Here is a 27,644-nt window from a genome sequence, read left to right on the forward strand (position 1 = left end):
ACCTGTTCCTTATTGACACTCCACAGATCAGGAAGCAAAGAACCTGCACACACAGATTATAAGAGGAGTCTGAGCAGGATAATCAAGAGAGAGAAAAGACAGAACAGGGAGAAGATGGGAGAAACCGAGTGAGTTAGTTCATGGAAAGAACGAGGAGTAACGATTGTGAGAGCGAGCCAGTGTGGCAGAGAAGAGTAATGGTGGTCATAAGGTTGCCCCATGGAGAGCAAGAACAATGGCGCTCTAGGGGCAGGTTGCTTCTGCTGATCATCAAGAAAGCAGTAGAATGGCTTCTGGGGTCATCCTATGGACAGCTGAGGATGGTGATTGGACGATGGAGCCAGGCTTTGGGTGACCGGTTGAAGTGGCTGGGGCCCAAATCATTCAATAGAGGAGCATGTTTGCTGGTATCTCAGTACCGCACAGGGATCCGATGGGTGAGCAGAGCAAGATAAGAAGGACAGAGGCACTGAGGCTTACAGGAGTAGAAGTAAACTGGTGTTAGACTTGGCTGCTGGCACCGGGGCATCACATTGGGCAGCTCTCCCCTCCTGTTACTTTGCCCTCTTTCTACTGAGCTCCGTCCATGACAGGCCCTGGCTGGGCTAGGCTATGGTGTGGATAACAGTGAGCGCTTCCTATTTTATCTAGTGAATTATAAAAATAAATCACTATGTTTGTTTATCATGTATTTAATTAAATGAAAACAAAGTTAAAATACTATAGACATTTGGCTTTAATTCAAATTGTCAAGACTTGTTTATTTGCTTGGGTTACTATTGTATCTTTATTTTTTTTTGTTATTCAGTCACAAAACTCCTTTCAATTTCCAGTATTAATAACAAGTGTGAAACACCTGTCTGTGCCAATCACTTACATGGGAAATGAGACAGACAAGTCAGACAAACTGTTTATTTCATTATCCAAGAAAAGCTATGAGTCACAATTTCATTTAAATCCTGTTTGTGTCATTACTGTAGATGAACTCTCTATGACTCTGAAACAAAAAAAATAGAATTCCTAGCATAAACCATTTTCAACTGTACAACAACTGAACAGTCTGACACTGGCTAATGTCTCAATGATGTATAATAATAATCCTGGGGAGGTAATAATTTCTCATCAACATCTTAATTATAAGACTAACACACAGTATATGACATAAGCCAGTAAACGTATAAAAACCCATCTGGCTATTTCTGTGGATAAATATTTGAGTTTCTGTAAAGAAGTCCCGAGACTGATTGAAGAAATGATTAAATTGGGATTTTTATTTTTAGTTTTGGTGTTGGAATATTTAGGCTTTAAAAGTAGACAGAATTATTAAACATCTGATGGAACAATGTTTTTACTGTTTGAGAAGGTGGTACCCCTGTGGACGTGGGTTTGAATCTCAGCCCAGTCAGGTTGCATTTTGTCAATGTTAGACTAGTTTTCTCCTACATCTCCAAAATATGCATATGTGACATGAGTGAGTGGTTGAATGGACACTTTCTCATTTTTAAGTGTCTGTCTTGATGTTGCCTGGATGGGATGTGACTCTCTGACAATTTTTTTATGATAACAAAGTTTTTATGAAATCAAAAACAAAATAACAGGAGATATCAACAATAAACAGCCATAAGACAGAGGAGAATGCAATCCAGTCTCTCCTGCTGTGCACAGCTTGAGGCAAAGGTTATATATTTGGTGAAATCTAGTCACTAGAGAAGAAGAATGTTAAAGGATTATGATCAAGTCACAACAAAGATAAAAGAAAAAAGCTTATGTTCACAGAAAAACAATATCAAGGTATTGCAGCTCCTTGGGATTTCAACAACTGGGCAATAGCAGTCCAAATTTCAACATCATTCTGTGCTGCGAATAATTTAAAGTGCATTAAATTGTACAAGGAGGACTACCAATTGTCCGCTGTAACATGCTCAAGTGTCTTCCTGTAGGAGGAAAGAATTAATATGGCCACCACAGTACCAAATCTGAACAATTAATACTGAGGAGGTTAAAGCTTTAGTATAGACAGGTCTGAAAGAAAGCAACAGAAAAATAATTAAAACAGAAAAAAAATAATAGGAGACATATGTGGCTTCCTGGGTCCTCCCTGCGTGGAGTTTGCATGTTCTCCCCGTGTCTGCGTGGGTTTCCTCCGGACGCTCCGGTTTCCTCCCACAGTCCAAAGACATGCTGGTTAGGTGGATTGGCGATTCTAAATTGGCCCTAGTGTGTGCTTGGTGTGTGGGTGTGTTTGTGTGTGTCCTGCAGTGGGTTGGCACCCTGCCCGGGATTGGTTCCTGCCTTGTGCCCTGTGTTGGCTGGGATTGGCTCCAGCAGACCCCCGTGACCCTGTGTTTGGATTCAGCTGGTTGGAAAATGGATGGATGGACATATGTGGTTTGAAAAGGAAAAGGCAAGAGGGCAATGTCTGAACATGTGGGGAAACATCAGTTAAACTAAATGGACATAATTGACAAAATGATCATGAGTGAGGTCCATCAGACGACATTCACAGGGATTAGGATAAAGTCTATGTAGAATACTGAATTATGTGTGCTGGTAGTTATGATTTCTGGAGCTAAACCCAATACTGGAGAATACAGTGTCCCATGAGAGGTGGGAAAGAGAGAGGAGAAAGGTCTCTGGACCAGAGAGAAATCAAGGGGAGAGCTTTGTAAGATGCTATACAAAGTAAGGAGTTGAGAGCAGAAACACATTTTTTTTTTATTTGAGAGAAGGAACAAAATATAAACTACAATGAGTGGTAAACCCGACACGTTGTGAGGGCTGATTAGAGTTGTAGATAGAAAAAGAAGGTTGAACTAGGGAAGTTAAAATGAGCTTGTAAAGACGTCAGTTTATCAAACAAACCCCCCAGCACATTGATTCTCATACGCTGCCAAGAGGGAGATGCACTGAACTGGTTCTCTGCCACCTTATAATGGAATGAGCAGATTTAAAAAAATGGATGTACAGTATAGACATTTTGAACAAATAATATAATCAGTAAATTTACCATGCTTAACAAAAATAAGGCATCAAAATATCTGATCAGCAGTAATTTAAGCAAGTAGTTTATGTGCATTGATTCATTAATAGGTGGTTAAATAAAAATCATTCATTGAGAAATGCGTTTTCCTAGCTCACTTAATCCAGTTTAGGGTGACAGGGAGTGGAGCTCATACTGGCATCACTGGATACATAGCAGGAACCACCCCGGGATGGAGCACTAGTCCTCATTTATTTATTTCTGGTTCAGGGTCAGTGGCCCATCCTGACAGCATAGAGCACAAGACAACAGATCAAGGGACTTAAAACCCCAAAGCTGCTTGCTTAATTCCAATATTCTCCTCTCTGCGTCATCATGATCAAGTTAGTTAACATGAATATGCTTCTTTCATCCATCCATCCATTTTCCTAATCCACGTATCCAGGGTAGGGTCGTGTGGCAGTTGGAGGCTATCCCAGCAAGCATTGTTCCTGCTTGGACAGGGCACGCTCCAACCAATAAAAAAAAACAATGTTTTAAAATCTGCGGTGGGCTGGCGCCCTGCCCGTGGTTTGTTTCCTGCCTTGCGCCCTGTGTTCGCTGGGATTGGCTCCAGCAGACCCCCGTGACCCTGTAGTTAGGATATAGCGGGTTGGATAATGGATGGATGGATGGATGTTTTAAAATGCTGTAATGAATGTTGATTTTGTAAATTACCAGCAAATACCCGGTGAATGCCACCCTGCACAAAGATGGGATGGTGTCCAGGCAGGAATTCTGAATGCTGTAGCACCTCTGTGCCACCCAAAAATAAAACCATACAAATATTAATTTAAAAATGTAAATAACACATCAGTCAGAAATAATAATAATAAAAAAACTTTCTAACAGCAAAATGACTAAACCAGTAAAACATTTCACAATTAAGAAAAACAACCATAGCAAGATCAGTAAGTGTAATTGATACTATAAAATGCAAAGTATTACAAATAATATTTCAATACAAACACAAAAGTCCCTTTAATAGATAGGTGTCTCAGAAACATTTCAGAAATGTTTTAATGTATTACTGAGTCAGACAAATAAGCATTTACCTTAACCATTAACAAATACACACATACATTTGACATGCTCTGTCTTTCCATTTTGTTGCTACTGATACAATAGCAAAAGGTTGCCTGGAGACTTTGTTCAGGATAGACACTTTTATTTTGATTTCAGCTTGCAAGCACGCTGGTGGACAATGAGTCTGTCTGGCAGGAAAGTGCGCCCACAGATATCACAAGGCACCAGCTGGGCCTGGGAACTTTGCCACGCTGCCTCATTCATGGCTGCAATATCATAAGAGCCTGTAGCTGGGAAATGAAAAGTAAATCTGTCATTTCCCTCATAGGCAGACAGTTTAAACATTACTTAAATCAATAAAGAATAACTATCTGATGGAATGGCCTTCAAATGCAATAATGTCAAATAAAAACCACATCAGGCGTCAATGGATCCACACTGAGCAAGACAGCTTTGGTAAAACTAAAGAGGAAGGCACAAATTAAACTCTGCTGTTTTCCCCATTTAGTGTAATTATGACCTATAGATAGTTCTTTTAAATTGTTAATATTATATAAATTAGAGCTTTTAGAGTGGAAAAAAATAGTTCATAATATGCATATGTGGATTATGTGTCAATGTATGAGTATATACAGTCTAGCAGGCTGCCTGGATGGCAAGGAATTGACATGGAAAGCATAAGCACAAGAAATGAAAATAAGAGCAGACAAGCGGAGAAGGAGTCAAACTTTAAAACAGGAGACTAATCAGGTGGCTGAAGAATTCCTCCAAGTGCCAGAGGAGTTAAGCATGGGACACAGGAAGAAAGCAGACTCAAATTAATTAAAACATATTCCCTTCCAAAAGCACCAACCGTGAGAAAGTAGTCATTGAAGACAAATGGAAATCTAACAGAATTTCTCTTGGTCAGCAGGTGGCAGCAAAGGGCACTTTTTTAACAGAAGACAAGCAACCAAAGTTGTCCTGTTTTGTTGAAAATGGAAGCTTACAGGAATTTCTGGGCACTGTGGTAAGATGGCCCCATGTATATTTTGGAACATTTAATCGACAATTTACTAAATATTATCAAAGTTAATGTGTCCCCAGTGTCCTCATCGTGCCCAATGTGTGATGCAGACTAGGGGCTTTAATCGTTGATTGCATAGAACATTTGTTTCTCACCAATATGGTTTGACCTACCTGACCACAAGTGAACTAAAACCTTTTCTTTTAAGTGGTCAATTGCTGTCCAATCAAGAAAGACATAAAGAGACTCTAAAGCTGAATCAGGTGCTAGGACTGACCTAAATGGTCCCTGTGTGAGGTGTCCTATGGGAACTTTTATGTACTGTATGTATGTGTTTATTTATTATCAGCAGAAATGTATCCCATAATGCACAGTATTTCTTGTTGTTAGATTAGCAATTTGTCAGTTCATATTCATAGCTCGTGTGAACCATTCCAGGGATGATTTCATTTCTGAACTTGACCACCATTTCTAAATAATCTCACTTCAGTTGTTGCTGATTGTGATTGGTATTTTCACATCTACCTAAAAAATAATCTGGACCACAGGAGAAATCCCTCCAGAGTATAAAAAAAAAGCTCCAAACAAACTAGGTGTAAAAATGCCTTTAGAAAGTGAGCAACTTGATGAGACATGCTAATCACTTGTATAACTAGCTGCAATTAGGCAGATAAGGTTAGCTTTCTGTCTTGTTGGATAGTCTGTGTTCTCTCGGCCTCTTCTGTCTCCTTTAGTTTTTGGATTAATAAGCCACTCTATTTAATATTTATAGACTGCTGATCTTTCTTGTTCACACGTAGGATGACATAAAAAGTATTACATTATGTGGCCAGTAGGTCTATAAGTTTGCATGTGTATTTAGATAGATAGATAGATAGATAGATAGATAGATAGATAGATAGATAGATAGATAGATAGATAGATAGATAGATAGATAGATAGATAGATAGATAGATAGATAGATAGATAGATAGATAGATAGATAGATAGATAGATAGATAGATAGATAGGGAAATTTGGCTTCTTACAGAAGCTCTTTAAATAAATAAAACATAAATAGACAGATAGGTAAGTAAATAAATAAATAGGCACACACGCACACACACTGTGATCTGAAGACAGACTGGAATGACTACAAATCAAGGAAATTCAAAAGAAAGAAAAGTTCTGACTTGGCTGTTACAGTCACAGTAAGGCATTATGTAGACATATTGCTGTTGGTATAAAGGAGCCCCAGTAGTGTTTCTTGACATACTTCTGTCTATACTATATATGTTTTATACACACCAACAGTCAAACTTTTCAACTGTAACTCATTATTTGAAGTGACTACTCTGGTCCAGTACTACAAATTCCAACTGCACATCACCCTGCTTATGAGTATCATCAAACTTGCTTGGGCTTCTTTTGTGTGAAACCTCCAGAGTAGAAGGAAGGCCACCTTCAACTGAGTGATTTAGTTCCTGCACATAGAGATGAGTCTGGCCATATGTAGCCATTATAAGTTTGGTACCTCAAGAGTCCATGTCCAGGTCCAAGTTTATATTTGGATCATTCTAACTATTGCTTGTCACCTGTGTACCATTGCTCCTGACTCCTACCCTTCAAGGCACTACCAAGAGAACACAGTATAAGGTACTGCCTGCTTTCTAATTTCTGTACCAGAAACAATTACAATGGCAGTGGTAGAACACTAGTGTCAAACAACAGGGGCCACTAGGAGGCAGTACCCCTACAAGGTATGAGACTGTGAAAATGAAACCTCCAGGAACAACCAAGGAAGTCAAAGAACATAATGGGTACTCTGAGAGAATGCTAAAGAGATTTCTCAGATATATTTGTGGTGAAGCATGTTGAGGTCCATGACTGTAGGCTGGGTTTTTTAAAAAACGGTGCAACTTGGGCTCTGTTGGGCTCATGCATGACTGAGGAGCTGGACAGACATGGGGTGTTTGGTGTGGCGGTGAGTTGATTGGTCAATGAGGTCGGCTACTCCTCATCGGTGCTAACTGGATCCACACTCACAGGTGTTTAAAAGGAACAGCCCAAAGAGAAAAGGAGAAAGAAAAAGAAAAACCTGAAAGGAAAGGAGAGAACAAGAATGCAGAATTGGGGAGTTCAAACCAGTGATGAGAAGCAGGCAGTCAGTGACCCCATGGAAGAGCAAGCAATTGAAACTCCAGGAGTGGATTATTCCCTGTTGAGCAGTAGAGGGAGTGAGGGGTAAAAGAGGAGCCCTGCTAGGGATCCAGTATGTGGCAGTCGTGGTGAGAGCCAGAGGCAGTGTCTGCAGCTGCTGGCTTCTCCACCGGCTGCAAGACCTGAGCTGGGTCTGACAGGTTCGAAGATGCGTTGGCTGGGTGAGATAGAGAGGCCCAATATCTGCATGACTGTAATGGAACAGTGATTTTTTTGACTGATTTTAACTTTCATGGTAGAGCACCTGTTGCTATAGATTATTTATTAACTATTTATTAAATGGATGGAGTACATCTTGCTTGTTCATGTGTTCTCACTTGCCCTGGCTCATCTCAGTTCATGACTATTGATGGTTCCAGGTTCAAGTGCTAACAGGGATTGTGGAACCAACCAGGACTGTCACAATATTATAATAGCGGGTAACTCAGCAAGTAGAACAACTGGTTTACTCTTTATATTTTGATAGAAAAATGTACAGTACTGTTAGGAGCAGAGAGCAGAATGAGGCAGTGATTTATTTTTTCTGGATTGGGGAATGCTATCTCCCAGGGGCAAAGGCAAATATCTAGAGGTAACTGAATCCTTTAAGGCCAATTGAGACTAATTTCCTTGTTATCAAAGCAAGTCACCCTGACACCAAAAGTGATTTCAGGACATGGTCTAGAAATGACTTGGGCGGGTGTTTATAGCGCCAATAATTCCATGACATAGAATAAAGAATGGGCTGTATATCTCAACTGCCATGAAAGGTCAGAGTAAAAGAGAGTAAAGCATTATACTGTATGAGTATGAAAGGGTATGCGTACTGAGGAGAGGTGTTCTCAAAAGCCTTTCCATGATAAAACAGCCATCAAGTCAGATGGTCAGTAAGCTTAAAGTCATGTGATAGACTGTGGTGAAGAGAGGATGTTGAGGGAAAGGAAGCCAAGTTTGTGCGAGAGAGAAAACATGAAAAGTTAGAAAGGAGTGCTTTACTGTGTTTCATAACAGGCAGACATGTAGACGAATCACTCCACCTGAGAAAAAGAAAGCTCAGGCTAGGAAGGCTCTGACATGTAGTAGGATTTAATTTATGATGTATCTGTCCTTTTGAATGTGTATGCGTCCTGTTTATCCTTCCCCATTGTGTTTTATTAGTTATAATAAATGTACTGTCACACATGTGCACATGGGAGGCAGTTAAAAGGCCTGAATGAGAGCAATTCCATGCCATACCAGGGAGTGGCGGAGTGCGTTACCTCTTTCTTTCACTTCCTGGTTTGGGGAAAATTCTGCCTGGTTCTGATGATGTCACTTCCGGGCTTACTGATGATGTCACTTCTGGTTCCAACCCTACTGGTGACACTACTTCCAGTGCCAGCCCTATTGATGACATCACTTCCTCCTCTCGCCTTTAAAACCGTCATCTTTTTACAAGCAAATCAGTTCTTTTCTGGACTCCAATCTGTGTACTTCAATATATCAATTCATTACATTTTGCAGTCAGGAAACAATACAAAACAATATACAGGTGGCTGCCCCAAACCGTTTTGTGGCTTTGTCTAAATGTGTGACAGCATCTATTTTTGAGAATACATTAGGATGTCTGTCACTATTCTTGTGTAACTAGACAACACATGGATGGCAATCGGGCCAGGGAAGGGAGATCCCCAGTTACTGGCTTTGATGTTGGCTCAGCCCACTCTCTTCACCTAATGGCAGAATGTCTTCCTCCTGCAAACCAGAAGCTCATCTATTTAAAATCCAGTCATGTGCCTTGATCGAGTAACCCTAGACAAAATTTTATTTTTTGTTTATTTAACCCAATGATACTTTAAAAATCAGTAGAATATATTTTTAAATTCAAAAGAACAAATTTTTTCCAAAGGCCATTGCCTTTAATTTCAATCTTTAATCGTGCCTTTAATTCCTTTGTAGTACCTAAAAAAGCAAGATGAAGTGCCAAAGGGTTTCAAACATACAGATCCTGAAAAAGACTGACTTACACTTGACCTGCATATTCAGGGGCCAAGTATGGAAAACCAAAGGTGACAACCCAAAAGCAAAATCTAGATATGAGTTTAATGTGTTTCAGGTATGAATGTATGTAAACCAACAGGAATGATATCATTTGCATTAACTAAAGGAATCAGCTACAGAAGTTTTTAACTTGACTATTAAGCAATAATTCTGTCTTATTTTACCCCTTCTTTCATCATAAGGCTAAATGAAAATGGAGGAAAGACTAGCTATAAGAAAGAAGAGTGACATCTAAAATAAAGTAGATCAAAATTGTTGTGTCTTGCCATTATTATTTTCATCATCATATGAAAAAATACATCAGAAGAGATGATCCTAAAAATGCTAAGAAATTTGCAAAAATATAAGTTTTGGGTTCACCTGCTATAGCTCTGACTTCAGGCTTTTTTGGTTCTGTCCGTTGCATATTCTTTGGCAATTTGTTGTTTTCTATATGCCATTTCTTCAAGCACTGCGGTTCATGAATGTCAATAGACTTGGTTCCAAATTCTCTGCCACAAATGTAGCAAATAACTGTTCTTGGACGTGTCACAGACGTTGTCTTAAAAATAAACAGATCAAATCATTTAATACACATATACAGTATACACACATATATGTACATGTGAAAAATTTAAGAACACCTAACCACTTTATTTTCACTGCACTCACGATCATGGGAAAATAGATCCTATCCAAACAACAACTCTTGCTCATATCCATATGTAGAATGGGCCAATTTAGAGCCAATTAACTACTGCAAAGCATGGCTTTGGGATATGAAAGAAAACTGGACTGGATAGCCCCATGTGCATGAGAAGAATATATTAAATACATATACGTCACACCAGACAGAAATTTAAACTCTGCCCTTACGGGATAATTCTATTTGCTCTGAAAGTATGGCATCACTTTCAAAATAGCAAAACCTGAGATACAGTGGAACCTCGGTTCACGACCATAATTCATTCCAAAACTCTGGTCGTAAACCGATTTGGTCGTGAACCGAAGCAATTTCCCCCATAGGATTGTATGTAAATACAATTAATCCGTTCCAGACCATACGAACTGTATGTAAATATATATTTTTTTATGTTTTGTGACAAATATAGTTAATTAAACCATAGAATGCACAGCGTAATAGTAAACTAAATGTAAAAACATTGAATAACACTGAGAAAACCTTGAACAACAGAGAAAACTAACACTGCAATAGTTTGCGCTATAGCGCTACCAACCGCTGGCTAAAAACACTTTTTTTTAATGAGTTTTAAGCACAGGGAAAAAAATGAACATTTGAAAAAATCCGTAATTTAATAAACCATCAAGAAAAGTAACACTGCAACAATGCACGCCACGAAACAATCGCTGTAAACAGAAGTGAAAACAAAATCAAGCCCAGTGCATTCTTTAACTGCCTTCCTACCTTATGCGTCCAGCTCTCTCTCTCATGCTGCCTGTGTGTGTGCGCGTCTCTCTCTCTCTCGCGCGCTGCCTGTGTGTGTGCGCGTCTCACTCTCGCGCTGCCTGTGTGTGTGTGTGTGTGTGTGTCTCTCTCTCACGCTGCCTGTGTGTGTGTGCGTCTCTGTCTCGCGCTGCCTGTATGTGTGCGTGTGTGTGTGTGTGTGTCTCTCTCTCACGCTGCCTGTGTGTGTGTGTGCGTCTCTGTCTCGCGCTGCCTGTATGTGTGCGTGTCTCTTTCTCTCGCGCTGCCTTTGTGTGTGCGTCTGTCTCTCTCTCTCGAGCTGCCTGTGTGTGTGTGTGTGTCGTGCTCTCTCTCTCTCTTGCTCGCTGCACAGGAAATGCACAGGGAGAGACTGAACATGTACAAATCGAAAGGAAAACTGGTTTGTTCGTATACCGAGTGTGTGGTCGTGAACTGAGGCAAAAGTTTGGCGAACTTTTTGGTTATAAACTGATTTGTACATGTACCGAGACATTCGTGAACTGAGGTTCCACTGTACTGTACATAATTAAGCAAAGTTTGTGCCCTGTCCATGGTTAGTTCCAGTCTTGCACCTAAATCTGCTACAATAGCCTCCAGTCCCCATGACCCTGAACTTGACAGTAAAGCTACCGAAAATGGAGAGTCATGTACTGCAATGATAAAAAATAACAAATGCTAACCACTGTAAGTAATGGAGTGAATAATTAAACTATAAGGGATAAGCAGTTAAAGTTAGGTGACTGAATGAAAAAACAAGTCTGGACAATGAAATCATAAGAATGTTCTTTTCAACTGTTCCACATCACACTAATTAATTTTCCATTTCCTCACTATACAGTGCCAATAAAAAGTATTCACCCTCTTAAAAGGTTTCACATTTTATTATTGTACAACTTCGAGGCACAGTGGATTTTATTTGGCTTTTTTGACATTGATCAACAGAAAAAGATGCTATAAAGTCAAAGTGAAAACGGATTTCTGTAAAGTGGTCTAAATTAATTACAAAAATACAACACAAAATAATTCATTATATGAGTGTATGGCCTCATTATTAAAATTTGGCTTTGGGTCACTAAAACCTCTCCCAAAATTTTAATGGTTTAACTTATGTGATTAAACTAAAAAAGTAATACATTAAAGAACTACTACAGTTATTTCACTCCTCCTAGGCCCTCCTGTAATATTGTCCCCCTCTACTGGCTACTGTTTGTCTTTCGTTGAGATTAAATTTACTGTTCTGGTCCCAAAGCCCAACAGAAGTTGGCATTATTGCAATGATTTCCATTGGCACAATCAAGTCTCCTGATGTGATGCTTACCTGATGCTTCAAGTGGATGATCTTCTCAAGTGACTCGGGAAGTCACATTTCTTGACTACACTCAATATGACAAAAGGGTACTGGCAAATTCCTTTAATGGAGCCCACAAAGGAAAAGACAGTGTTTAGCACCCCTAGTGGACACTGGCATTATCATGTCCTCCCATTTAGTTTACATGGGGCACCAGCCACCTTCCAACATCTGGTGGATAAAGTGCTACTGCTGTACAATTCCTACAGTGCCGGCTACCAGATGACATGGTCATCTGTTCCTACATGTGGGATAAACATATACAGAATATTCTGGCAGTCTTCTCGCGCTTTGGATAAATCCAATAAAATGATTTTTTGGACTAACGGAGGCAAAGTTTTTAGGTTATATGGTGAGGAGAGGGACTGTTCAACCAAAGTGCTCTAAAGTCACTTCTTTATTGCATTTTCTCTAGCTGCAAACCAAAGTGGCAGGTTCAAGCTTTCTTAGGGTTAGCTGGATACTACTGACAGTTTGGGCCTCATTTCTCTGAAAGAGCAATGCCCTTGAATAATTTAACAAAGAAGGAGGATCCCAATAAAGTGACATGGGATGAAAATAAAGACACTGCATTTTGTGATCTTAAGCAGGCCCTCACGTTAGCACCCATACTATTTACTCCTGAGTTTTCTTTTTTATCCTCCAGACGAATGTTTAAGACACAGTACTTGAGCCAAAGCATTGATGGTGCCGAATACCCAATAATATACCAGAGCAGGAAACTATTGAACTGGGACACCAGGTATGTGGTGGAAGCTTTGGCGATTTAGTGGGACATTCAACAGATGAGGTATTACATCCTTGGCCATGAGTTCACTCTTGTGACATACCATGCAACATTATGGTGAATGACCCTCCACAGAGAGTCAAACCTGCATGTCACAAGGATGGTTTCTGGACAGCCAGCCTTACAAATCCTGAATTCAACATCACCAAGATTCCCACCACATGAACATGGATGTTCTCTCTCAGGTATATGTCCTTTCAGTTCAGTTTGCCGACCCGACAGGTCTGAGCTAAGGGGATCCCATGTCACACACATGTGCACTTGAGAAACAACTTAAAGGCTTGTCTGACTGCAATTCCACTCGAGTCAAGGTTTGGCATTATTATCATATGCTTCTCCTCCTTTCTTTCCTACTGAACATAATACTGGCAGTCCAAATGGCGCCACTTCCAGGTCACAGTTTCTTCCAGTCTGGCTTGTTCTTAAGGGCTGCCACCGCCATTTTGAGTTAGTAGAGATTACACTACCATCTGAGAAAGACCTTGTTGATATTTTTAACTGTCTTCGTTTTTTTATATCAATTACACAAAATTCGTGTTCAAGATTTGCATTTTGTCTCCTATTTTACTATATATGTACAAAGATAAGGACAAAAGAAAAAAATCCCAAAAAAGCAAAACAGTAATCACAGAGCCTTGAAGCTTTCACATATGCTGAATGGCGTAATGCTAAAGCCCATATTAATCTTGCAGTGTTTCTGTTTTCTTCTCCCACCTCCATATCACTAGACTACTACATAAAAAGGCATCTGGTAAAAAATAAAAAGAAGAGGTAGAAGATTGGTGGGGTACAAAGTACCCCCTGAAAAGAAAAGGGGTTATAGTCAGGGACCACAACAATACCTCTGTATCAGACAAGCAAACTAACCCATATGAGAATCAAGTAATTGCATAATATTAATTATTTTTGTAATTAAAATTTATAACAATTTCACACTCTATATATAAAAATAATATTGTAAGAAGCACTGATATTAGGAAAAATAGGGGGGAAAAATCAAAATGAATAAATAGATTTCAGAATGATTCTGTTTTCAATAAAGTCAGTCATTTAAGTGAATACATTTACCTTCTCATGTGGTCCTTGATCTGTCTTTTGCAAAGTCATTGTGCTGTTTGTACTGGCAACACCATTGTTAAGAGAAACAGTTTTCAAACTGAGACTGCCTGATTTACTTTTGCAGCTTCTTAGGTGAACAAGAAGCCTGTCTGGTGCAAAGGTTCGGCTGCAGTTAGGACATGGACTCAGCTGCGATTTGAAGCTCTCCAATGCAGCCGCATTCTGTTTTTCAACTGAAGTGCCTCCATTCTGGGCCACAGAAAGCTTCTGAGGCATTGGCCTTCGCAATTTCTTGGGCAATTTGTCATTTTCAGTCTGCCATTTCTCAAGACACTTGGGTTCATGAATTGGTAGAGATGCAGCCCCAAACTCTCTGCCACAGATATAACAAATTAAAAATCTGGGTTTCTGGACAGGCTGTGAGTGGTTTTTACCAACAGATTCACGTGATTGCATAGATGTACTGCCGTTTTGGGCTGCCATTGGAGACCCTGAGCTCGAGCTTTTGAAACCAGCTTTGTTTTTACAACTTCTTTGGTGGACAGGAAGACGATCAGGAAGAAATGTACGGCCACAGTTTTCACAAGGGATCAACTGAGCCTGAGAACTTTGCCATGCTGCCTCATTCAGTGCTTTAATATTACATGATTCAGATTGTGCTTCAGGTTTATGTGGGGCTTTCCTCCTGAGGTTCGGTGGTAATTTTTCATTTTCCGTTTGCCATTTCTCCAAGCATTTTGGCTCATGAATATCAATTGACTTAGATCCAAATTCCCGTCCACATATATAACAGACCCTAAAACCAGGCCTTTTGGGTGGTATTATGGGCCTTTTTTCGTCATTTCCAGCCATGCTCAATTTGTTTGTCCTTCTGGTCAACAGTACAGTAGCAGGCCTAGTCAGATGCTCTTTTTGAAAAATATGATTTTCTGTAAATGCATCTTTAATTAAAGGAGAAGTCATTAATTTAACTGACTTATTTGCTTTGTTTACTTTAAACACATGAGGCAGACAAAAACATACTGTTTTTACTATTGATTGACACTGAGGACTTGGAAGCCCCTATCACTGCTACATTTCATTTTGAAACGCTTTTACAGCCACTTCCTCATCTATTGTTTTCCGCCTTCAGCTTATCAGCAATATGGCCTGAAGAAGAAACAGGGGATGTGGGAGACATTCCAGAACCGTGAGCCTGAAAAGCAAGGCAGAAACATAAATAGAAAAACAACAAAAAACAACAACAGAGCACACACAGTGGATTCAGAAAGTATTCAGACCCCTTCACTTTTTCTCATTTTGCTTACATTGCAGCTGTGTTCTAAAATCATTTAAATTCATTTTTCCCTCATCAAGAAGCACTTATTTCTCCAGAAAGACAAATCAAAAATTAAATTTTACAAATTTTGGCAAATTTATTGAAAATAAAAAATGGAAACATCCTATTGACACAGATATTCAGACTTTTTACTTAGCATTTTGTTGAAGCACCTCAGACAATGATTGCTGCCTGGAGTCTTCTGGGGTATGATGCAATAAGCTTTGGACACCTTGATTTGTATATTTTCTACCATTTTTCTCTGCAGATCCTCTTAAGCTCTGCCACGTTGGATGGAAATCAGTGGACAGCTACTGTATTTCTATTGGATTCAGCTCAGGGCTCTGGCTGGACAACTGATGGACATTCCCAGAGTTGTCACTAAGTCACTCCTGTGTTGTCACTGCTTTGTGCTTAGGGTCAGTGTCTTGTTGGAGAGTGAACCCTTAAATCTAGAGCACACTGGAGCAAGTTTTCATTATAGACATCTCTGTACTTTGTTCCATTCAGCCTTTCCTCAACTCTTTCTAGTCTCCCAGTTCCTATACTACAGTATATCACCTTCATGCTACACTACAGGAATGGTATTTCCTCCAGACATGAAGCTAGTCTCGGGTTCATCAGATGAGAGAATCTGGAGAATCTCCATTGGGTTCTTGGTCATCTCTCTTCCCAAATTCCTTCTCTCAAGATTACTCAGTTTCTCCAGGTGGCCAGCTGTAGGAAGAATCATATTTTTTCAAATATCTTCCATTTAAGAATTATAGAGGTAGCGATGCTCTTGGAAACCTTCAACGGTGCAGGAAAGTTTTTGTAGCCTTGCCCAGATTTGTGCCTCGACACCATCCTAACTCTAAGTTCTGTAGGCAATTCCTTTTACCTCATGGCTTGGTTTTTGCTCTGATACACATTTTCAAATGTGGGACCTTATATAGACAGGTGTGTGCCTTTCCTACTCATGTGCAATCACTTGAATTGATCACAGATGTAATCCAGATTTCTTCTTCTTCTGTTCTACTTCTTCTTCTTCTCTTCCAATTTCTGTGTAGGGTTGATGTACTTGATCAACCTTCTCCAAACAGTTTGGTCCTACACCCCAACCAGTCAAACCCTCTTCCTTAAGATCTTCTTTTACTTTATCCATGCACCTCCGCTTTTACCTCTCTTGCTTTCTCTTACCCTGTAGTTCCATTCCCATCACTCTTTTGCCCACATATTCATTGTCTCTCCTCATCAGATGTCCATACCACTTCAAGCTACTTTCCTGAACTTTCATAGATATCTCCCCCACTTTAGCTGTACCTCTGATTGTCTCATTTCTTATTCTTCCCTTTTTTGTACCTCTACACATCCATCTCAGCATTCTCATTTCTGCTACATCTAACTTTTTCTCCTGTGCTCCATTTATTGCCCATTTCTCAGATCCACACATCTTTGCTACTCTTACCACTGTCTGTGCACACTTACACCAGTGTTGAGCTTCCAGTTAACGCAGTACATTTATTTTTGGGATTTACAAAGAAATAGACTATATGGAAAAAAGACATGTTGGAAAGAACCTACACTATATGGCCAAAAGTATGTGGACACCCCTCAAAATTATTGAGCTTGGGAGTTTTAGCTATACAAATTGTTAAGAAGTGCATTAAATCAAACACATAGCTATGCAATCTCCATTGACAAACATTGGTCATAGACTGGGCTTTACTATACAGGACTGCAAAGTACCTACTTTAAAGTCTGGTGGAAGAGGCATAACGGTCTGTTTTTAAGGGTTTGAGCTAGGCCCTAGATTCCACTAAAGGGTACTGTTAATGCTATAGCAAACAAAGACATTTTAGACAATTGTGCACTTCCAAATTTGGCATAAAAGTTGGAGAAGGGCTTTTTCTGTGCCAGCTTGACTGTTCCCCTGTGCACAAAGTAAGGTCCATAGAAGCATGGATTGATGCATTGTTGGGTAATTCAAGTGACCTGCACAGAGTCCTTACCTCAGTCCTACTGAACACCTTTTCAATGTATTGAAGCATCGACTGTGAGCCATGCGTTCTGTTACAACATCAGTACCTGATCTCACAAATGCTGTTTTGGCTGAATGGGCACAAATCCCAACAGATCCACTTCAAAATCTTGTGGAAATTGTCCCCATAAGAGTAGAGGCTTTTAATAAAGCCGAAGGGGAGATAACTTCATATTAATGTTCATTGTTTAGGAATAGGATGTTCAGTAAGCTTTTATGGGTGTGATGGTCAGGTGTCCACAAACTTTTGTCCATATAGTGTATCTGAGCAGAACTGCAAAAACTCAAGAAAAGTCTCAAGAAACTACTACTCACCATGCTACCAACTTAAAAACATAAGACAACTTTTGACAAGAATGGGCCATTAAAATTCCTCATTAATCCCTCTTTATTTTAAATTTTCAAGTCAAGATCCACAAATTGCTACTATGGCACTCCGTAGTAACATATTCTACATATTTGTTGTTCTCTGAGTGTGAATAATATTTACTTAAGCTGGTGTAAAATTACCCTAAAACAATCTCCATATGATGCTTCTCCTTATTCTTTGCAAATACCTAATTTTACAAGAAACAGGATGCATCCATCCTAATAATTTCCTTTGTAATTTTAAACACTTCTCTTCTGTCACCTCTTAATCTCCATTTCATTACACTGAAAGCTTGAATCTTTTACAGTTTTTCCAAATAACTAAAATTATGCAACTCGGGACTCATTCTGTACCTGACCAGGTGCTACTATATCATTTTTGTAATCTTTATATATAATACGCTACCATGGCTGTTCGTTTGTCTGTTCAGGATTTTAAATCACCTGTAGCTCACAAACTGTTTGACCTATTGACCTGAAACGTGGTACACATATACTATGTGACATCTACTATCCGCTTTCAGGGTGATGAGTGACCTCCAAGGTTATTCCTCTTTTTATTTTATTGTAGAATCAACTCTTCACAGCCACTGTTCTCATTTTTACCACCCTCGCCATCACTTCCCTACGTCTTCATATCTTAAATCACTCTTGAGGCAGATTGAAGATTTAAGTGCCAGCTTAAGTGAAAAATTAAAGAAAACATACTAAGTATTTGCAACACAAACACTGACTTAATCAGTTTTAGCAAGAAAAGATGCCGACGAAAGAAGAGAACAAGCGGGCCGCTAGGGTGAAGAAAAGAAGAGCTGCTCAGGAAGCAGCAAGCGCATCAACCTCTGAGTAAACTAATGCTAAACATACAGAGAAAAGAATATGAAAACTATGAATGCTCAAGTTAAGTGTATGCGCCGTTACTGGTGTGGAGATATTTCCCCAGGGGAAAAATAAATTTCTCTCTATTGATATATAAGTGCATTGCATAACTTGAATAACAATACTTGACTTGCATTCAAGACAGTGTGCTATCCAATTTTATCTACATTTTCTCTCCTAGTTGTACTTAATGTGTGCTCATCCTTTAATCGTGACAAACTTGTTGTGATTCTCTTTCTCTCTTTCCAAAGTGTCAAGGCAATGCCCATAAAGTAAAAACTCCTTTTTTAAAAACCTGTACTAATCAATTAGGTACTGTTTTCACTGACATTTTAAATATCTCACTAACAGAGTCTGTGGTCCCTATCAATTACTTCAGGAATAGTATCAATGACTACAAACCAATAACATTCCCTTCCATTGTAGTGAATTTCTTTATGGCAGTGGTGTATGGATACATTAAATGGAACATTCCAGATAGTTTAGACCACTTTCATTCTATGTCAACCTTTTTATGGACGAGAGCAACTCATTTCTAATAAGCAAGCACTGAAACCAAAGAAGCAATGACTCGATCTGGCCAATTTGCACTAGCACAACTGGAGTTGGATCTCGAGGGAATAGATGCAGGCCTTGGTTACCTCAATGGCATATTAGCAGCATGGCAATATCACAAGCTGAAAGCACAATTGATAGCCCTGCTTCATTGCCGCCCTCTTCTGCAACAAATGTAATCTTGTATTACTTTGTTAGTTCCAAACCCATGATTTCAGTGCTGAAATTATAGTAAAAAGCATCTTGTAATGTCAGTAAACAGGGAGTATGCATGTGAAGAATGCAATATGGCATTAGTATCCAGTTAGATTAAAAGAGAGGACTGAAGATCAATCTTTAACGAAAATGATGAAGTGGAGAATCATGAAAACTGATCTGAATAAGTATAGTATAACCAACCGTACTGTAACAGTTTAGCTGCAATACCACAGATCAACTTAGATAAATGTTTCCCTGATCAGGAGTTCTTAGTGGGGATCGGGGGGGACACAGGCCAACACAGAAATATGGGGCTGGGCAAGAGCCAACCTTATATTGCACATGTAGATCTATCCCACTGCAGCTTATGAAGCTGTGCTGTCCTCAGTGTGGAGAAGGGCTCTCTGTATTGTTTCTTGCCCAAAACCCAAAGGTCCATCCCAGGTTCATAGCTGGCAAGAAGTGCTTAGCTGTGATACTACAAAGTGAATCCCTGAACTGAAATATCTAAAATATACAAGACTTGGACATTCTTCTCATGGCAAAATAAGAAGGCATTTTTGTGACTAATGATATCATATTTCAGTTAGTACTTTTTTAAATACTATCCATCCATTATCCAACCCACTATATCCTAACTACAGGGTCACGGGGGTCCGCTGGAGCCAATCCCAGCCAACACAGGGTGCAAGGCAGGAAACAAACGCCGGGCAGGGCACCAGCCCACCACAGGGCACACACACACACCAAGCACACACTAGGGACAATTTAGAATCGTCAATGCACCTAACCTGCATGTCCTTGGACTGTGGGAGGAAACCGGAGTACCTGGAGGAAACCCATGCAGACACTGGGAGAACATTCAAACTCCACGCAGGGAGGACCCGAGAAGCAAACCCGGGTCTCCTAACTGCGAGGTAGCAGCGCTACCCACTGTGCCACCCTTTTAAATACTATACTAATGTTAAAAATTAAGCCTGGCCAATTATCTGAAATAGTATTATTGTATAGCTTTTTTCTCTGCTTTTCACTTCTGGTTAAAACCAATTATTGTCAGGCTGCTAAGCAAAGACACCTTTTCAGTTAGCACAACAGACATAACACTATACTAAACTAATATTATAGATAAACATTCATGTTATATTGTTCCTTTTCTTTATGTTGAGACTGCTTCAATCATCACCATACACTTGATTAATATTAAATTAATGTAATAAATAAACATTATACAGTCTGCGGTCCTGGCCTAGGTAAGAGGGTTAGGAAGATGGATGAACATCCATCCATCCATCCATCCATTTTCCAACCCGCTGAATCCGAACACAGGGTCACGGGGGTCTGCTGGAGCCAATCCTAGCCAACACAGGGCACAAGGCAGGAACCAATCCTGGGCAGGGTGCCAACCCACCGCAGGACACACACAAACACACCCACACACCAAGCACACACTAGGGACAATTTAGAATCGCCAATCCACCTAACCTGCATGTCTTTGGACTGTGGGAGGAAACTGGAGTGCCCGGAGGAAACCCACACAGACATGGGGAGAACATGCAAACTCCACACAGGGAAGACCCGGGAAGCGAACCCAGGTCCCCAGGTCTCCCAACTGCGAGGCAGCAGCGCTACCCACTGTGCCACCGTGCCGCCCATGGATGAACATATAACTCCTTTTTGAATTTCACATTTATGCTAATACTCCCATTCTAGAACAACCCACTTTTTAAAACTTTTTACCCCCATTCTACAACAGGCTCTTTAAATGGTGGCAAAATATACCATCTTGATTAGCAACCTAGACTTTAATTTGTGCAAAGTATCTTATTCATCAGTAACTTTACAATTGAATTCTGTTTATTTATGTAGGCTCTGGTTGAAATTATTGACAATGTTATTATTATCATTAAAACTATAGAATAGCTTCTTTTTTGTAAATGTGAGAAATTGTACAATATTAATGCTGTATACTGTATTTTAGTAATATTAGAGGTAATAATGGGGTTTATATCAATGTTACTAAGATAATTTTCTATGCCAATACCTAATTGTCACTATATATTTGAACTACAACCAGGAGCTTTTATGGATTTAATAATATAGAACTGTTAGCATATTATAATTTTTTACCTGTTCCATTTTTCACATTCCAGATTGTTAAATTTACATTCCGCTTTGTTCATTTGATTCTCCATCCCATTAAACTTTAGACTCTGCACGCTATGTTCAACTGCCGAAATGCATAATTGCCTCTGTCAGCCAAGAAATATAACATTCATTTTGGAGTCATATTGTATATTATTCTTTTGTAACATTCCGGGAGAATGTCACACCCAGCTAAAGATATACAGTAAATGACAGATGTTGCTACTAATGAACTTGGTGATGATGAATGACTGTCAGCTTGACTAGACTCGGGTGTAGCAAGTGTTGTTCAGGTCTGTTCTGCTACTGTAGCATAAGACTAGTCAAATGTACTGGAAGGTCTGCGTCAACGTCTTTAACATCCACCTCTGTCTTGTGATTGGCCTGATTGTGCCACTTCTCTTCTAGACTTAGGTTGTCATTGAGCTTTTTATTGTAGGAAACCCTAAAGAGAAGCACTGGCAATTTGAATAATAAAGAAAAAGAAGATATTTAACATTGTTTGGGAAAAATTGTCTCATATGTCCATGCCTGATATTAGGACAAGGTAAGGGGGTATCCAGTTTAAATAAGATGTAGTACCCTACATATTTCTAAATTGCAATTTATACAATGTAACAAAATGCTTAGAATCAAAATAAAATGTAAAAAGACTGAAAACTCCTCACTGTACAATTTTATCTAATAGTTTTCTTCTAGTATATACCAGTTTAAACTTATTTAAATTAAACTTTCACATATCTGTTCAATTTTGAATCAGGAATCCGCCTTGAATACGTCGAGAATGATATTCGAACATAGCACAAACTGATATATTTTATCATAAGGCCGCATTCACTAGCCAAACATCTTTTAACACATACAGTTACTTTTGAGGATTTAAAACTGTCTAAAAGGAAATACATTTTGTAGACAATTTTTAAATCAAAAATCTCATAATGATCCAATCAGTGGATAAAAATTCTAAAGCTGCAGCAGTAGTCCTTCTTCTTAACCATTTCCATGCTGCCTGTACCCTAAGTAAAGCTTAATCTCTTAAACTAAGTGCATATGCCTTTTTATGAATGTACTGTATGCAGCTACCCCAGACGCTGCAATGAGTGAGAGCTTAAGCCATGCATGTGACACACTGTCTACTAATGCTTCCAATTCGTCATTCAGCATCAGCACACTTAAGGAACAAATTATAAGACTTTTTTAAACACAGGGATATTTGTTATACTTTTCAGCTTTGTACAGTGCTGCTTAAGCTAAATCAAACTCCTTATTTCAACCACCTATTTTAAAATGACAGGAACATCTTTGTGCTTTTGACCCTTGCTGCCTGAATTTAAAAAGCCTTCCAAGAAAGACAGCTGACTTAACAACAGACTTTATCTTTACAGGTGATTCCCATTTGAACCTTTTTCTGACATTTTTCCCTTTTCATCTCCACTGCCTTTGTCTCTACTCTTCCTCAGCCTCTTCTCACTTTTCCTTTCTTTTGTGTTCACTTCTATTACAAACACACATCTGATTATTAACAGCCAAAATTTTGTGTTTCTTTGTTTTCCTGTTTAAAAAATTAGACTTCCCCTATTCCTTTCAATAAAATACCAGATTTCTTTTTCTACTGAAATAAACAAATGTACTGTAAATCATGTTGAATATGTTTAGATAACAGAGAGACACTGGATGTTTCAGTCTGCTCTCTCTACTGTTTCACAAAGTATTTATAATGGCTTGTACAACATAATACCAGCTCATTGATGGTTATTTACACTGTGGCTAATACTAAAGACTGGCAGCTTTCCACAAAAGGAGTAAGGATTTTTATTGCTTTATATACCAAAGCGTTATTTCATTACAAAGAAGTAAAACCAGAAGTCTGATAAGGATTTTGACTAACATTAATTAGTTATTCCATGACTGAAATACATTGGTTACAATGAAAACCTATAAAAGGGTTACGTACCCATAGAGCCATACACTTGCAAACATTGGACTTAATAGTCTTACTTAATTTCTTCATTAGTAATGCTGAAAATGGCATAAGATTATAATAAAAATACTTTGATTGGTTTTGCATGTTGTAACCTGAACAGCCTGTCTTCATTTATACTTTGGGCTTCATAAAGTATTTCAGTCTTACCTGGTAAAATATATAGTTGTTTTGTCTTGGTAGAGTAATATATATTGCTGTACTTTCCCCTATTGCATTATTAATATGTAGGCTTAGAATGCCTAATCTCACAGACTTACCACTGTTTATAAGGTATTATTGTATATAACTTATCCCCACCTTCCCTTCTATATCTATAACCTCAGGCAATCAGATGTAGTAAAAAGACAAGCAGAAGTTAGGTTACACATAAAATAATGTATTACTGATAATATTCATAAATAATAACAATATGTAAAGTACATTTGAATATTGGCAACCATACAACCTGATTAAATGGTGATATTTAGTTCAGGCGGCACACAGACTTGTAGTTACTTAAATGTCTCTAGTTAAGGCATCATTGGTGCTCAGCTTTCTGCCACATGTCTGTTCAAAATGGCTGCTAAACTGTGCTCTTCATTGTGTTGTCTTCATCATCACAGGTTAGCAAGAGATGCTTCTTTCAGATGTTGGTTAGTAAGAGAGAGATACTTCTACATCATCACAGGTTAGCAAGAGAGAGAGATTCTTCATCATTTGTTGGTTGGTAAGAGGGAGAGAATGTGGTTGAACAAGCAGATTTATAAATTCTCTGTCCAACCTCTACAGCCAATAGGACATCATGATACTTAAAAGTGTCTGACACAAGCCAATTCCAAACAGCCATACCTCAGACCAATGGGAGAATACAACATCTTAAAACCTGCCACCCCCAAGACCATATGTCTTTAAGTCTTTCTTGCGGGGGTTGACAGACTTTAGCAAAGAAACACTAGCCAAACTGGTTTAAGGTACATCATCTCCCAACTCTGTCGTAAAATTCAAAATTGGCTCAGTCGTAAAGGGGGGAGGAGGGGTAAATTACACTAAATTACATTGCTTTGCCTAAATTACAAATAAAGACATACAAAATATTTATCAAGTTATATGTAAAATCTCACATCACAACAATAGTTTTCACACTATTTGAATATATTACAGTGTATACATCTACATTATGCTTTAAAGGTAATGATGGTCAAGACCAGAATTTCAATAATTATTGTGGAAGCCAAGATGGGTGGCCAATCTTAATTTATACTGCCAGGTTAAGAGACAATGTAAGATAAATATTCCAATGATAGATTGTGCAAAAAAGGACATGGGTATGCCATTACTGTGGTTGTGTGTGCCCCAGGACAAAAAAGGCAAAAGAGAAACACACAAATGTATATGCATCCTGTAACGATGCAGGTTCACTCCATGCTCCCATCTTGCTTCTGGGAGCTCTTGAACCCGACACCATCGGTAACATCACTGATGATCTAGGCAATGAGGCACAACAAAGTAAGGGGATGGTGTACAAAAGTGCCAAGTGCTTTTATTAAAACAACAAAACTCAAAACAGTGTTCAAATAAATAAGTGCAGTGTATCAAAATATTCAAATAAATAATCCCATAAAAACAAGTGAAAAGTGGAGGTTAAAATCCAATAGGAAAAAAAATCCTTTTAAAAACAATGAGGTTAAAACAATGGCTGGAAGTTGTCCTTTAACACAAGGCCCGGTGCCTTTCTACTGGTGACTCCCCTCCTTCTCCCATCCAGGCTATGCACCAGGGGAGCCACCCTACCTGCAGCTGACCTTCTCTCTGCATTCTTCTGCTAGTCTGTTTGCCTCGCCGATCCCTGGCTCCAGTAGGCTTAACCAGACCATGACTTGGGCTCCCCAGTGACCAGAGCGCTCACGCTGAGGCTTTCACATCCCAAGTCCCGACTCCCACTGTCTTTGTGGCCTTACACAGCGAGCCATCTTCTTTCCGGTCACTCCTGCTCTTCAAACAATGCACTGCGGGAAAGACCACAATCGACTGCCCCTCGGGTGCTGGCCAAACACCCAGGCTCACTGCTCAGCTGCCCACGGTGCTCTCTTGCACCGGCTTTCCTCTCTCTGCTTCCTACTGCCTTCCTCTCCTGCAACCTCCATTCATTTTTTCCTTTTCTTTCTTCAATCCCCCCTCCTAGGCGCCTCGTGCTTCTATTTATCACGAGGACATGGATCAGGTGTGGCAATCAGCAGCTCCTGGCAATAATTACAGATGTGGACGACTCCTCACTTGTGCACTTAAGCGAGGACCGCCCGCATCACAAACTTCCCCAGGAACTGTTTGCGGCTACACTACCACGCCCTCTCTATAAGCCGCGAAGACGGTGATTATTTATTTAAAAAGTGGCCTTTTTGACATGAGCTGTGGACCCTCTACACCACACATCCACCTAATAATTATAAAATGGTTATCCAGGAATTTAAGTCTATTTCAGGCCATCTCTGATGCTGGAAGTAGTCTCTGGTACACTCCAGGTAGGGGTCAGGGATGAGACTTAAAAAGCCCTTGTGCATATGGGATTCAAACCTAGAATGCTGGAACCACTAACCATTGCACCACAACACTCCATAATCAGAAAATGAGACTTGTATTAAATATTTTTTTATTTAAATCCAAATAAAAAGTCTTCTCTAAAGTTTTAGTTTCAGTGTGATGCAGCAATTAAGGCTTTGGACCTCAAAACCTGAGGTGGTGGGTTCAAATTCTGCTGCTGATACTGTGTGACCATCAGCAAGATTCTTCACCTGCCTGTATTCCAATTGGAAAAACAAATAAGATTTAACCATTTGTGACCTCAAAAGGTGTAAGTTGTCTAGGATATAGATGTCAGCCAAAAATGGAAATGCTTCCATCCATCAATAAAAGAGTGACAAAATAAAAGGAATATCTGCTTTCAGTTTTATAATCCCTGTTTTATTCAAGTTATTATTCAAGCAAGCAGTTATTCTGAGTGGTGGCATAATTTGCAAAGAACCACCCATTAACTGGTATCATTTAATAAGACCTTACAACTTTATTGATAAGCACCACAGAAAACATAATGGAGCATGGCTTTTAGCCTATGTTTAAACAGGAAAAGTATTTCATTTGTATACCTTATTATACATTATCTCATTTATGTACCCTATTATTTATTACACAGCATAAATTCTCATACTTAATTCAGTTCAGTGTTTTAGAGTTTCGCAGCTCATCCCAGCCTTTTTATGGGCAAAGCATAAACCAAAGCATGTATGGAGCACTGGTCCATCAGAGGGCCAACTCATGAATACCAAAATCCACAAACTGAAAATTACAACTCATGAACCCCAACATTCATAAATTGCACATTTTATAGTGCATAAATATGTTAATCTAACATAAACGACAATGAGATGTGGGAATAAAACCAGTGTACCATGAGGGAAAACACATGCTGACACTAAACTGGCAGGCACTGAAGTGAGCCTATTACTACAAAGGATTTTTGTAGTGGTTTGGTCTTTAAAATTTCCTGAAATTACATTAATATTAATCAGACACAGGGATTTAGATTATTTTGCTTTTTTTCCTTCTTTTTGTTCATTCATTTACTTGTGTAGTACAACCTTAGTAAATACCAAGTAAAAGTTATTTTTCCCCATTTAGCTCACTTCTTGATGTGATTTCATGCAAAAACCTTGCCTTCCATCTATTGTGCAAAAACTGCAGAGTGTATATAGCTATACTGTTCATGTATTGCTTTCTAAAACAATGTTTACTCCTCCAAAAACAGAAAGTTCAGTTATGTACAGTAAAGCTTTTGCATACTGTAATATGAAATGATATGTATTGTTCTATTTTTGCTTAAGGAAATAATCTAAGAGAAAACAAGTGTTTTAGTCTTCACAAGAAAGAAAGAAAGAAAGAAAGAAAGAAAGAAAGAAAGAAAGAAAGAAAGAAAATGTGCTTACCGATATTGAAGTCTCAGTTTCAAACTTCTCCACTGGACTGTCCCACTTTTACAGTCCTTCCATGACAACGCAGATTAACCATAGATCTCCAGGCATCAGCGTCTTTGTCTCCTAGCAACTGTCAACAAAGTGACGCGAACGCTCATTTAATTGGAACTGCCTGGGATTACTTAATAAGGGAGGCACTCGTCACGTGCGTCTTGTTTTTGAACAGCTAAAGGGCGACTCTCATACTTTTGGATTTATTTGAGAGTGGAGGTATACTTAAGTGTTCCGTATGGAAAGCGTCGTTAAAGATGAAAATTGTGTGATGACCAATGTGACTAGTCTATTCAAT

The 27,644-nt window shown here is 39.1% G+C and overlaps 1 protein-coding gene across 2 annotated transcripts; it reads right to left on the reverse strand.

Moving 5' to 3' along the window:
• Positions 1–894: 894 nt before the first annotated feature.
• Positions 895–27,644, reverse strand: LOC114655119 (zinc finger protein 474-like). Of its 2 annotated transcripts, none has more exons than XM_051929977.1 (4): positions 27,308–27,644; positions 13,899–15,084; positions 9,630–9,810; positions 895–4,329 (listed from the first exon to the last, which is right to left on the reverse strand). In XM_051929977.1, exons 2-4 carry the CDS (start codon positions 14,850–14,852, stop codon positions 4,187–4,189), a joined length of 1,278 nt encoding a protein of 425 aa, XP_051785937.1. In that variant the 5' UTR covers positions 14,853–15,084; positions 27,308–27,644; the 3' UTR covers positions 895–4,186. The 2 variants fall into 2 exon arrangements, with proteins under 2 accessions (XP_051785937.1, XP_028661829.1); XM_028805996.2 differs by having other exon boundaries at positions 895–4,335; positions 27,308–27,640.

Source organism: Erpetoichthys calabaricus, chromosome 7 (assembly GCF_900747795.2).
Source record: "Erpetoichthys calabaricus chromosome 7, fErpCal1.3, whole genome shotgun sequence".
NCBI lineage: Eukaryota > Metazoa > Chordata > Cladistia > Polypteriformes > Polypteridae > Erpetoichthys > Erpetoichthys calabaricus.

Bases quoted from the DNA above. Each gene is read 5' to 3' on its own strand.
- LOC114655119 (XM_028805996.2), bottom strand. From the start codon at position 14,852: ATGACTTCTCCTTTAATTAAAGATGCATTTACAGAAAATCATATTTTT. The intron at 9,811-13,898 runs GTAAATGTATTC...TTTATTTTTAAG, and splicing joins ATCAAGGACCACATGAGAAG to ACAACGTCTGTGACACGTCC. The intron at 4,336-9,629 runs GTGAACCCAAAA...TTCATTTCCCAG, and splicing joins TGAAGTCAGAGCTATAGCAG to CTACAGGCTCTTATGATATT.